We start from the raw sequence: 13,717 nt of genomic DNA, 5'->3' as shown, positions 1-13,717 counted from the left end.
CTTTAAAAAAAAAAAACAGTTTATCATGTTACCCTCACTTTAGTAGTTTGGTGTCATCTAGAATTGCTAGGATCCCCAAGACTGTTTTGCAGGATATGCAGAGTTGAAACAGTTTGGTGGTAATACTAAAAAGGTACTTGCCTTTTTGACTGTTACTCTCTTATTAGTGTACGGTGGAGTTTTTCAGAGGCTAAATGATGTGTGATGATGTCATTGCTCTGATGGCTAATGATAATTTGAAACATCCTTCTCATTAAATTTTTTGAGGAATGCTGCTTGGTTGGATAAGGCCCAGTTTACTCAATTCTATAGTGCTATACAAGATCATGATTCTGTGTTCAGTCATTGATCATGCAGGGGGGTGCTTGTACTGTGCTTCATGAGTAAATTCTTAAGTTTACTGTCTATAAAGTTTAATAGTGAGAGATACGATTACTGAAGTTCTTTTTAGAGGTGGAGTTTTGCTCCTTTTGCTCAGGCTGGAGAGCAGTGGTGCAATCTCAGCTCACTGTAACCTCCGCCTCCCGGGTCCAGGCAATTCTCATGCCTCAGCCTCCCAAGTAGTTGGGATTACAAGCACGTGCCACTGTACCCGGCTCATTTTGTATTTTCAGTAGAGACAGGGTTTCACCATTTTGGCCAGGCTGTTCTCGAACTCCTGACCTCAGGTGATCCACCCGCCTTGGCCTCCCTAAGTGCTGGAATTACAGGTGTAAGCCACTGCACCCCTGATTACTGAAGTTCTGAGGAATCTTACGAGTCATCTGGTCTAACCTTTCATTTTACAGATGAGGAAACCAAGGCCAAGAGTGATTGACTTGCTTCTAGATCTGTGGGGTGTTTTTAAGTTTGATGAAGCTATTTGGTACCCACATTTACCCTAAATACATGATAGATTATTATAGCAGTTTCCAAACTTTTCAGTCTTAGGACCCCATTATACTTTTAAAAATTACAGTCTATGTGTGTATTTTATATATATAGATGATTATTAGAATTTAAAACTGAGGCATTTAAAAAATATCCATTTAAAAACGATGATGGGCTGGGCATGGTGGCTCACGCCTGTAATCCTAGCACTTTGGGAGGCCGAGGCGGGTGGATTACTGGAGGTCAGCTTCAAGACCAGTCTGGCCAACACAGTGAAACCCCACCTCTACTGAAATACAAAAATATTAGCCGGGTGTGGCAGTGTGCACCTATAGTACCAGCTACTTGGGAGGCTGATGCAGGAAAATTGCTTGAACCCGGGAGATGGAGGTTGCAGTGAACTGAGATCACGCCACTGTACTCCAGCTGGGGCAACAGAGTGAGACGCCATCTCAAAACAAAAAAACAAAAAACCCATTGCATGTTAACATAAATAATAATTTTTTTTATTGAGAAATAATTGTATTTTCCAGAACAAAAAATAATATGGAAAAGTAGAGTTTGACATTTTTGCAAATCACTTTAATGTCTGGCATAACAGAGGGCAGCTGAATTCTCGTATTTGCTTCTATAATTCAGTCTGTTGCCACATATTTTGGTTGAAGTATCTTACATAAATCTGGCCTCACCAAATATGTAGTTGAAAAATGGAGGAATCTTCAGATAATTTTGGATATTCCTCTTTGATACTCCAGAAACTTGACAGGTGGTCATTTCTTAAAGGTTAGTTGCAGTCTGGAATCTGAAACCCTATCAATGGACTCTTTATGCTCTGTTACATTAAAATTCATTGCTCTTTCTTGAACTTTGAGTGGCTTTTTAATCCATGCCTGATTTTGTAATGTGCATTGCCATTTGGAAAATACTGTTTCAATAAGTTATGCAGATCTTCCAGATTTTTTGTTTTTGAGGCATAGTCTTGCTCTGTCACCCAGTCTGGAGTCCAGTGGCGCAATCTTTGCGAGTGTCACCTCTGCCTCCGGGTTCAAGGGATTCTCCTATCTCAGCCTCCTGAATAGAGTAGCTGGGATTACAGGTGTTCACCACCACGCCTGGCTAATTTTTGTATTTTTACTAGAGACGGGGTTTCACCATGTTGGCCAGGCTGGTCTGGAACTCCTGACCTCTAGTGATTCGCCTGCCTCAGCCTCCCAAAGTACTGGGATTGCAGGCGTGAGCCACTGCGCCTGGCTAGATCTTCCAATTGTTAACATGTTTCATTATACAATATTAATAAGCACATTTGTTGTTATCGCTACCAATACAGAAAACTCTTCTAGTTTTGGGAAATTGTTAGACTTACAGTGGCAGATACATATTTTCCAAAATTTTAATTTTTGCTTGAAAGCTCAAATTTTATTATTGGCAACAAATATCGTCAGTTTTTCTTGAAGTGACAGACTCATTTTTTTTTTTTTAAAAATGCTACATTCTCAAGTCTGAATAACATAGTCTGTTGATTGTTTTTGTCTTTTCAGGTAAAAGTAGTGTTCTGTAATAATTGTGCAAGTGTTTTTGTTTTTGTTTTTGTTTTTTGATATGGAGTTTTGCTGTTTATGCCCAGACTGGAGTGCAGTGGCGCGATCTCAGCTCACTGCAACTTCCACCTCCTGGGTTCAAACAGTTCTGCTGCCTCAGCCTCCCGAGTAGCTGGGATTACAGGCACATGCCACCATGCCAAGCTAATTTTGTATTTTTGGTCGAGACAAGAGTTTCACCATGTTGGCCAGGCTGGTCTTGAACTCCTGACCTCCAGTAATCCACCTGCCTCGGCCTCCCAAAGTGCTGGGATTATAGGTGTGAGCCACTGCGCCTCGCTGTGCAAATGTTTTTTTTCCCCCAAGACAACTGTCTTCTTTGATGTGCAGCAGAAGTGTTTGTCTGCTTCCCATTTTTTCAAGTAGAATATTTAACAACTTATACAAGGTTGAAACTGAGTAAGATTAATCAGGGCTGGTGCTAGGGTGAAGTGAGTGAGGTACCTTACGGTGCAAAATTTAAGAAAGCAAGAACTAAAAGTGAATACATTTTGCTCTGTAGGTACCTCAGTTACTGCACCCTGGCCCTGAGAGTAATAATGTTTACTGCTTTATCAAGGTTGTTCTTTTATTTTCCCCAGCTTTTTTATTGTGTTAAAATAAACTTAACATAATATTTACAATCTTAGGCCAGGCGTGATGGCTCATGCCCGTGATCCCAGCACTTTGGGAGGCCAAGGCGGCAGATCACTAGAGCTCAGAAGTTTGAGACCAACCCGAGCAACATGACGAAACCCAGTCTCTATAAGAAAATACAAAAAATTAATCGGTCATGGTGGTTTGCACCTGTAGTCCCAGTTACCCAGGAGGCTGAGGTGGGAGGATCACCTGAGCCTGGGAGGTCAAGGCTGCAATGAGCTGTGGTAGCACCACTTCTCTCCAGCCTGGGCAACAGAGTGAGACCTGTCTCGAGAAATTTTTTTTTAACCAGCTTAACCATTTTTAAACGTACAGTTCACTGGTATTTAATACATTTGTAATGTCTTGCTAACATCACCACCATTCATATCCAGGACTCTTATCTTGTGAAGCTAAAATTATCTATCCATTAAACAAATGGTAACTCTTCATCATTCCTCTCCCCATTCTCTGGCAACCAGCAGTCTACACTATGACTTTTGTTTCTTTTTTTGAGACAGAATTTCACCCTCTTGCCCAGGGTGGAGTGCAATGGTGCAATCTCAGCTCACTGCAACCTCTGTTTCCTGGTTCGAGTGATTCTTCCACCTCAGCCTCCCAAGTAACTGGGACTACAGGCACCCACCACCATGCCTGACTAATTTTTGTATTTTTTTGGTAGAGATGGGGTTTCAGTACGTTGGGCAGGCTGGTCTCAAACTCCTGACCTCAGGTGATCTGCCTCCCTTGGCCTTCCAAAATGTTGGGATTACAGGCATGAGCTAGCACGCCTGGCCCTACAGTATTATTTTTGACTACTTTAAGTATTTCATTTAAGTGAACTCATACAGTATTTGTCTTTTTGTGCCTGGCTTTTTTCACTTAGCATAATGTCCTCGAGGTTAGTCTATGCTGTAGCATGTCAGAAGTTCCTTCCTTTTTAAGACTGAATAATATTCCATTGTATGTGTACACCATGGCTTGTCATTTATCTGTCAGTGGGCACGTGGGTTGTTTCCCATGTTTTAGTGCTTGTGAGTAAAGCTACTGTGAACGTGAGCATACAAGTACCTCTTTGAGACTCTGTTTTCAGTCTTTCTGGGTATATGCTCAGAATTTGAACTGGCTGGATCATATGGTAATTCTGTATAATTTTTTTTTCTTTCTTTTTTTTTTTTTCAGAGACAGGGTCTTGCTCTGTCACCCAGGCTGGAGTTCAGTGGTTCTGTTGTGGCTTTCTATTACCTCAAACTACAGGGTTCAAGCAATCCTCCCACCTCAGCCTCCCCAGTAGCTAGGACTACAGGGGTGCACCACCATGCCTGGCTAATTTTGGAAGATATTTTGTAGATACAGGGTCTCACTGTGTTGATCAGGCTGGTCTTGAACTCGCGGGCTTAGGCAGTCCTCCCGCCTTGGCCTCCCACAGTGCTGGGATTACAGGTGTGAGCCACTGCATCTGTCCTGTTTTTAATTTTTTAAGGAACTGCTATACTGTTTTCCACAGTGTCTCAACCATTTTACAAACCTGCCAGCAGTGCACAAGGGTTTCAGTTTCTACGCATCCTTATAACACTTATTTTCTGCAGGGTTTTTTTTTTTTTTTTTTGTAGTAGCCATCCTAATGTGTGTAAGGTGGTGTCATTGTAATTTTAATTTGCACTTTCCTAATGAATAGTGATCATCAAGGGCATTCTTAGATTGAAGAAAATTTTTGCCTTTTTTTAGCCGTAAGTGCATGGAAGTGCAGAGTACATGATTAGTTTAGCTTGGGGCCACTGTCTTGATTTGTGCTGAAGCTGCACCAGTTTTGCCCTCCAGTGTCTTTTTGCCTTCCTGTCATTGTTTTTGCATCATTAGTACAGGTGTCAACACAATAAAAAAAGACAATGAATGTTTTGGTATGATTATCAAAGTAATTTTAACATTGCAGGCTCCTGGGTTCCCAGATCACTCTTAGAGAATTGCTGGATTACTAGTATGTGTTCTATGTTTTGTTGTTTTGTTTTGTTTGAGACGGAGTCTTCCTCTTGTCACCCACGTTGGAGTGCAGTGGCACAATCTCGGCTCACTGCAACCTCCGCCTCCTGGGTTTAAGTGATTCTCCTGCCTCAGCCTCCCAAGTAGCTGGGATTACAGGCACCCACCACCACACCTGGCTATTTTTGTATTTTTAGTAGAGATGGGGTTTCACCATGTTGGCCATGCTGGTCTCAAACTCCTGACTTCAGGTAATCCGCCAGCCTCAGCCTTATTGTTGTATTTTTATACATGATTCTTATGTTTCAGTATCTGGAACTGTTAAAAATTAATGTTATTTAACTTACAGTTGGCTAAGGAAGATTGGCTACAGTTCAGAAAACTGCTTACACCTTCCACAGGATTTAGCCGTACATTTTTTTTTCCCCATACGGAGTCTTGCTCTGTTGCGCAGGCTGGAGTGCAGTAGTAGTGCGACCTCGGCTCACTGCAACTCTGCCTCCCGGGTTCACGCCATTCTCCTGCCTCAGCCTCCTGAGTAGCTGGGACTACAGGCGCCCGCCACCATGCCGGGCTAGTTTTTTTGTATTTTTAGTAGAGACAGGGTTTCACCGTGTTAGTCAGGATGATCTCGATCTCCTGACTTCATGAGCCACCCACCTTGGCCTCCCAAAGTGCTGCGATTACAGGTGTGAGCCACTGTGCCTGGCCGCCATCAATATTTAATTTACTTAACATGTTATTAGCAGTGATTTCTGACTTACGTGTGTATTAAAATCATCTGGAGTGCTCTAAAACCACTGTATAGTTCCCAGCTCTAGATTTCATTGGTTTGGGATGCTGCTTGGACTTTGGGATTTCAAAAGTTTCTCAATTGACTCTAATATGCAGCCGAGGTTGAGGACCACTGCTTTATAGTGGTTGAACACTGTTTTGATTACCTATTTACTCAAGTGTATTTCATAATTTAAATACAATAGGATTTAAAAAAATAGTTTTGACATTGTTACTGGAACAGAAGAAATTAGATTATGGTAACATGGTTTAAAAACTTGAGAAGTAGCAGTCAGTTCTATGTAAAAGTTTACTTGGGGAAATATACTAGTGATTTTTAAAAATGGGGTTGGTAATTCTGATTGGAATATTATGGCCTGCGATGGGTCACTTATTCTCAAAAGTATTATTTTTTTTTTCTTAAACCACTTGATTTATAGTATTCTTTTGTATTTACATAAGTACTTACTGTACAGAATTATTGGGGGAACCTGCCCCTAATAATTTGATGTGAGTCCTTTTCTATTTTCCCAAGTGTTTGCCAGTCTGAGAAATAAAGGGAAAGAGTACAAAAGAGAGAAATTTTAAAGCTGGGTGTCCGGGGGAGACATCGCATGTCGGCAGGTTCTGTGGTGCCCCCCCAGGCCGCAAAACCAGCAAGTTTTTATTAGTGATTTGCAAAAGGGGAGAGAGTGTACAAATAGGGTGCGGGTCACAGAAATCACATGTTTCACAAGGCAATAAAATATCACAAGGCAAATGGAGGCAGGGTGAGATCACAGGACCGGGGCGAAATTAAAATTGCTAATGAAGTTTTGGCAGGCATTGTCGTTGATAGCATCTTATCAGGAGACAGCATTTGAGAGCAGACAACCGGTCTGATCAAAATTTATTAGGTGGGAATTTCCTCATCCTAATCAGCCTGGGAGCACTATGGGAGACAGGAACCTACTTCATCCCTTATCTACAACTGTAAAAGACAGATGTCCCTAGAGCCGCCATTTTAGAGACCACCCCCTAGGCACACATTCTCTTTCTCAGGGCTGTTCCTTGCTGAGAAAAAGAATTCAGCGATATTTCTCCTGTTTGCTTTTGAAAGAAGAGAAATATGGCTCTGTTCCGCCAGGCTCGCAGGCAGCCAGACCTAATGGTTATCTCCCTTGTTCCCTCAGCATCGCTGTTACCCTGTTCTTTTTTCAGGGTGCCCAGATTTCATATTGTTTAAACAATTGTGCAGTTAACACAATCATCACAGAGTCCTGAGGCGACGTTCATCCTCAGCTTACGAAGATGACGGGATTAAGAGACTAAAGTAAAGACAGGCATAGGAAATCACAAGAGTATTGTTGGGGAAGTGGTAAATGTCCATGAAATCTTCACAGTTTATGTTCAGAGATTGCAGTAAAGACAGGCATAAGAAATTATAAAAGTATTAATTTGGGGAACTTAATGAATGTGCATGAAATCTTGACAATTTATGTTCTTCTGCCATGGCTTCAGCTGGTCCCTCCGTTCAGGGTCCCTGACTTCCCGCAACATAGAATGCATTATATTAGTAATGGAGTAGAAATAAGTATTTCTTAGAAAATGAATTTTAAAGTAATACAAGCACATTTTTTCAGGTGCTAATGTCTTTTTTTTCTTAGAATTAAAAGGATTTTTCTTTTTTTTTTTTTAGAATTAAAGTTGGGAGAACTACTTCATGATAAGCTGTAAGTATTCTTTGAAAATAGTGTAGTGTAATATTTCCGTCTTTTTTTTTTTTTCTCATGTGGAGTAATATTCCCTGAAGTTTGAGTAAATTTGCATTTCAAAATTGTGAAAACAAAACTAATTATAAATATATTTTTAACTTTGATGAGCTGTTTTGGGGCAGCTGACCCTAGTTGTGATGTGAAACGGTTATACCTGAGGAAACTAACTTATGGTCCTTTCCTGGAGAGCAGATGTAATGAACGTGGAATTTCTTGAAGAAAAGGTATCAATTGTATGTCATATGTGATAGGTTGGTTGATAACCAGAAATTGGGTGACTAAGTGCCTAGATAAAAGTAAATGAGAATCCCTGTGTCTTAGTCAGTTTAGTGTTGCTATAGCTGAATACCTGAAACTGGGGAGTTTATAAAGAGGTTTATTTAACACAGTCCCTGTGTCTTAATCAGTTTAGTGTTGCTGTAGCTGAATCCCTGAGACTGGGGAGTTTATAAAGAGGTTTATTTGATGACTGGAAGGTTCAAGATTGGGCAACTGCATCTAGTGAGAGCTTTAGACTGCTTCAACTCATGGTGGAAAGCAGAAGGGGAGCAGCGGGGAGTGGCGTGTGGTGCGAGGAGATCACATGGCAGGGGAGGATGCAAGAAAGAGAAACTGAGGAAGTCAGAGTCTTTAAAACAACCCACCCTCTTGGATGGTATCGTTGACCCTTGAATAACTTGGGGATTGGGGTGCCGACCCACCTCATTACAGTAAAAAATCCACATAAAACCTTTGACTCCCCCAAAATCTTAACTACTGGTAGCCTGTCATTGACTGGAAGTCTTACCGATAAACAGTTGATTAACACATATTTTGTGTGTCGTATGTGCCATATACTGTATTCTTACAATAAACTAGGGAAAAGAAAATGTTATGAAGAAAATTACAAGGAAGAGAAAATATACTTACTGTTCATTAAGTGGATCATCATAAAGGTTTTCATGTGTGTCATATTCGTGTTGAGTAGACTGAGGAAGGAAGAGGAAGTTAGTCTTGCAGTCTCTGGTGGCGCAGGTGCAAGAAAACCTTTGTCTAAGTGGACTCATGCAGTCCAAACACATGTTGTGAAAGGGTCAACTGTAATTCATTCCTGGGAGAGCAAGAACTCACCTCCCTGGGAGGGCTTTAATCTATTCATGGGGATTCTCCCCCATGCCCCAGACACTGCCCACTAGGCCTCAACACTGCCACATTGGGGATCAAGTTTTAACATGAATTTTGGTGGAGGCAAACCACATTCAAACCATAGCACCTAGGAAAAACAAAATAAGTGGAAATACTTGTTCATGTTTATATGCCTATAAGTAGCCCCAGTTCCTATACTGCCATGGCCAGGCTCAATTTTCAAGGTTAGGAATACGAAACTTTTAATTAGTAAGTAGACAAGATTGGACATTGTGGTTGTGGGGAAGGGGAAGTAGAATCTGAAATTCAGTTCTTCTCAGATTTGAGCGTGCGACAGAATCATCTGGAAGGCTTACTAAAGCATAGATTGCTGGGCCCCACCCCGAGAATTCTTTATTAGGTCTAGTGTGAGACCACAGAAATCTTAAATATTTCTTTTTTTTTTGTTGTTTTGTTTTGTTTTGAGATGGAGTTTTGCTCTTGTTGCCCAGGCTGGAGTGCAGCGGTGCGATCTCAGCCCACCGCAACCTCCGCCTCCCGGATTCAAGCGATTCTCCTGCCTCAGCCTCCCAAGTAGCTGCGATTACAGGCATGCGCCACCATGCCCAGCTGATTTTGTATTTTTAGTGGAGACAGGGTTTCTCCATGTTGGTCAGGCTGGTTTGAACTCCTGACCTCAGGTGATCCACCCGCCTCGGCCTCCCAAAGTGTTGGGATTACAGGCGTGAGCCACCACGCCTGGCAGAAATCTTTTTCTTCCTCACAGTGCATGTAAAATCATTTGAGTGGCAAGTACATGAAATAATTTTTGTATCAATCGATAGTTAATTGAAGTAGAAGTGTTAGCAAGTTGAGAAGACTGAATACATAGAATACGTTAGTTATTAAAAGTAGTATAATTTTATACGGCTGTGAAAATATGAATAAGCTTACTGGCTCAAAAACAGTCTATGCTCAATTTTTTTATTTGCAGATTTGGTCTTTTTGAAGCCATGTCTGCTATTGAAATGATGGATCCCAAGATGGATGCTGGCATGATTGGAAACCAAGTTAATCGAAAAGTTCTCAATTTTGAACAAGCTATCAAGGTAGTCACCATTGTACTTTTTGTGTTTCTTTTTATCTTTTGTTATTTTATGTTAAAAACATTGTGCTTAATAATGAAATGAAACGTATTAACTTAAAGTCTATTTCCTTCAAAGCAGCTCAAGTATATAAACAAGAATTAGTTACAACTTTTATGTGTTAAAATCTGAAAATTAAAGTCTTCATTAAAATCTTGCTCTAAATTTGTGCATTTGTGTACTTTTAAAATTAATTTTTGAAAGCATTTGACTATATATTCAAATAGGAAAATTGGCTTGGGGTTAAATTTTGTGTATTAATATGTTAATACATAAAAGTAAATTTACACAAGTAAAATACTTGTAGTGAATTTAAAGTTGCTTTAGAAATTCATTTATACTTGCAATAGAGTTTGATTTTACATATTTTATAAAGAAAGGTTTGCTGAGCAAATGAATATTGTAAACAAAATTTGCAAGTAATATAGTTAACTAACTTAAGAGAAGTGTTTTAAAAAATCTTTGGTTTTCTTTCTAAGTAGTTTTGGGTCATTAAAATGATTTATATTAATACTTAAAGCTGGTTTGAACTGCTTTTAAAATACTTGTTGATTTGGCTTTTCATTTTATATAAAGGCCTTTATTGTTTAGATTTTTCTTATTGAAGACCTAAGATATATTGTTTTTACAATTATTGTCAATTAAAAATAAAATTTATAAGACGATATATAGTTTTTAAGAATACAGAGTTAATTTGGTGTGATAGTTTTATCAGATGATAGATAGCATTTTCTTAGAATTGCTGTTTTTAAATATTGAATGTTAGAAATCCAGAATGCTACTATACATAGTAACCATGTTTAAAAAAATTTCTGCTTATATGTCACATTCTTCCTCCTTTTTAGGATGGCACTATTAAAATTAAAGATCTCACCTTGCCTGAACTGATAGGGATTATGGATACATGTTTTTGCTGTTTGGTAAGAATGGAATTAAGACTATTGGTTAATTTAAAAACTGTGATTTACCTGAATCTTGTGATTTAAAAGCCTATACACTAATGTTGAGTATGAAATAAATGTAATACTTGGCCTAGTAAAGCTGTGCATAAGATTGGCAGGCCTGGTAATAGCATTTCATCTGGTCATCTACTTGATTTTACATTCTAATTTTCTGGGTGAAGGGATATTTTCTTTTCAGTGAAGATAATATTGTAGCCATTGTTCATAATACCCTTTTCGTTCTCAAGTTACTCAAGCAATGTCTGTAATTGGAAGGTTTCATAAATAAACATGGAATTGAAACAAAAGAGAGCTATACAATGGCTTTGGAGAGATTTTTTCTAATCTAGGATAAATTGTGGTAAATTGGCCATCTTCTGAGAAGAAAATTTTTTAGTGATTTGTATATGCTGAATTATGTTTTCCCTGGAAAGTATTGTTTGTGGAGAAATTCTCATTTGTACTGCTTTCCTCTCCCCCCTGCTCTCTGACCATCCCTTTCTTTTAAATTGACATTAAATCATTGTCCTTAGAAATACGTAAAATTTATTCATTTGTTCATTCAACGTTTGTTGATTGATTGCCAGTGTGTGTAGTTGTATTAGGTGTTTTATATGTACAGTTTTCACTTAGGTTTTACATGAGCTTTATTAGATATCTGTACTATCTTACTGTCTATAGTTGTGTTGCTTGGGAGGGCCCTTGCCGGAATCTTAATCCTGATCCTTCATCTTCCAAAGCTGTCTCTTTACCCCCTCAAAGATTTCTTTATTACCTTTTAGCAGTTTACAGTCCTAGTGGGTGGAGTAAAGAAAAGAGAGTAAAGAAAAGAGTCAAAGGATTGCTGGGAACAGACATGTGAATAAACAATTCTGACAACATGAAAATGCTTTTATAATGGTGGTATGGGAACAGAGAGGAGGAGTTAATTATGTCTGGGAGAGTAAGAAAGGCTGTAGAAAGGAAGTAATGTTGGTATGAGGTACTAAAGAATGGTAGGCGTATGACAGGAAAATTCATGGTTTAGTAGGCAAAGAGGTATATTGCATGAGCATGGCAATGTGGAAATGTTCATTTTGCAAAATCATAGATAGCTGCTTAAGGCTGAAGTCTGTCAGGGAGCCAAGTAGGAGGAGTGTGGGATAAGTGGAGAGTGGTGGAGAAGGAGGGAAAGGTAAACAGAGGGAGGATTTTTGCCAAAGTTGAGGAACTATTCTGTGAGACTCTTGGGACTGTATTTAAAAAATTGGACTTTAAAAGGCAGATGGTTTTTAGTCTGGAAAGTCTCTCTTCTGCACAGTAGTTAATACCAAATACACACCTTAATCATAACTTTTCCACAAACATTTGTCATTTTGCAATGCAGTAGCATATGTCTTACTCTGTTACAGAATTCTTGGGCTTTAGTGTAAAAATAACTATAAACTTGGGCAAATGATTTAAACTCTTACTCTGTTTCTTTACATGTAAAAGGAGAAAAATACCACCTTTCTCAAAGTGCTAGGAAAAAATGAGAGATATTTGAAAATAACCTAGCATAATATTTGGGACACAGTACTTACCCAATTTTGCCTGTTGTTGGTATTCCCAACCTCTAGTACATGGTGCCAGACATACAGTGGTCACTCAGTAAAATAGTATAAAACGATTCTCTTAGTGTTTTAGAAAGATCTCTACTTGGGGGTATTAAATTAGAGATGGGAGGCAGGAAAACCTATCTAGTTTCTTCCGATAATCTAGGTGAGATATGGTGTTGGCTGGGTTGTGGTGGTAACGATTATAAAGTTCGATGAGTGTCTAAGGATCTGGTTAGTTCTACAATTGTGAATTTTCCAGTTTATGGATTTTTTTATTGACTACATTGTGGACTTGATTTCTTTTGGATGCTACATAAAGAGGCAGTCTTAATTTCATTAATCTCTAGTATGTTGCAAACTGATTTACATATGACAGTGATTCCCATAGACACTTGAAAAATGTTAGTCAATGAAAGTGAATTCTAACTTGTCTTTTTTTTAAGTCTTGTGATTAATCTTATTTGGGTCTATGGTGCTCTGGCCTTTGACTCTAGGATCAATTTAGACTTTGCAGACTCAGTTTTATCACCTTAAATATATACTCTTTTGTTTCTTTATAGATAACTTGGTTAGAAGGCCATTCGTTGGCACAGACAGTATTTACGTGCCTTTACATTCATAATCCAGACTTTATAGAAGATCCTGCTATGAAGGCTTTTGCTCTGGGAATCTTGAAAATCTGTGACATTGCAAGGGAAAAAGTAAATAAAGCTGCTGTTTTTGAAGAGGTAAGATTTTGTAATATAAGAATTCCTTGGCCAGGTGTGGTGGCTCATGCCTGTAATCCCAGCAGTTTGGGAGGCCAAGGTGGGCAGGTCACCTGAGGTCAGGAGTTTGAGACCAGCCTGGCCAACATGGTGAAACCCTGTTTCTACTAATACACAAAATAGCCAGGTGTGGTGGTGTGCACCTGTAATCCCAGCTACTTAGGAGGCATGAGAGTTGCTTGAACCCAGGAAGCAGAGGTTGCAGTGAGCTGAGATTGTGCCACTGCACTCCAGCCTGGGCAACAGAACGAGACTGTCTCAAAAAAAAAAAAAAGAATTTCTGAAGTTCATTGACTACCTTATTCACTGTGATGTATTTAAATGATTTTGTGATACGTACTTTCGTCTACATGTATATTTAAAAACAGTTTTTAAAAGTAATGCTGTTGCCATTTACAGATATATTGGGTAAAGTAATTCAGTTCTCTCCAAGAAAGGGCTTTCATCTTAGCATATGTTCTTTCTGTCAGTACCGTTCATTGAGTATCCATATGTGCAGACTACTGTTTTTGGAGGTTGTGGGGATTCCCAGAGAAAAATGAAAGAGATAGCCCTTGTCCTCAAGTCTGTCAGAAATTGTAATACAAAA

General features: G+C 39.2%; 1 protein-coding gene across 7 annotated transcripts in view; it reads left to right on the top strand.

Moving 5' to 3' along the window:
* The window catches only part of NAA35 (N-alpha-acetyltransferase 35, NatC auxiliary subunit), an 88,507-nt gene that overhangs the window by 8,522 nt on the left and 66,268 nt on the right, over nucleotides 1-13,717 (top strand). For all 7 annotated transcript variants that reach the window (XM_033236918.1, XM_033236920.1, XM_033236921.1 and 4 more), the window contains exons 3-6: nucleotides 7,519-7,552; nucleotides 9,693-9,807; nucleotides 10,689-10,763; nucleotides 12,922-13,089. In XM_033236918.1, coding sequence (XP_033092809.1) covers nucleotides 7,519-7,552; nucleotides 9,693-9,807; nucleotides 10,689-10,763; nucleotides 12,922-13,089 — 392 coding nt within the window. The remainder of the gene's footprint in view (nucleotides 1-7,518; nucleotides 7,553-9,692; nucleotides 9,808-10,688; nucleotides 10,764-12,921; nucleotides 13,090-13,717) is intronic.

The sequence above is a fragment of the Trachypithecus francoisi genome, unplaced genomic scaffold (assembly GCF_009764315.1).
Source record: "Trachypithecus francoisi isolate TF-2019V2 unplaced genomic scaffold, Tfra_2.0 Lachesis_group16, whole genome shotgun sequence".
Classification (NCBI taxonomy): domain Eukaryota; kingdom Metazoa; phylum Chordata; class Mammalia; order Primates; family Cercopithecidae; genus Trachypithecus; species Trachypithecus francoisi.
The sequence above is the reverse complement of the archived record's forward strand: the minus strand, read 5'-3'. Positions and strand labels throughout refer to the sequence as shown.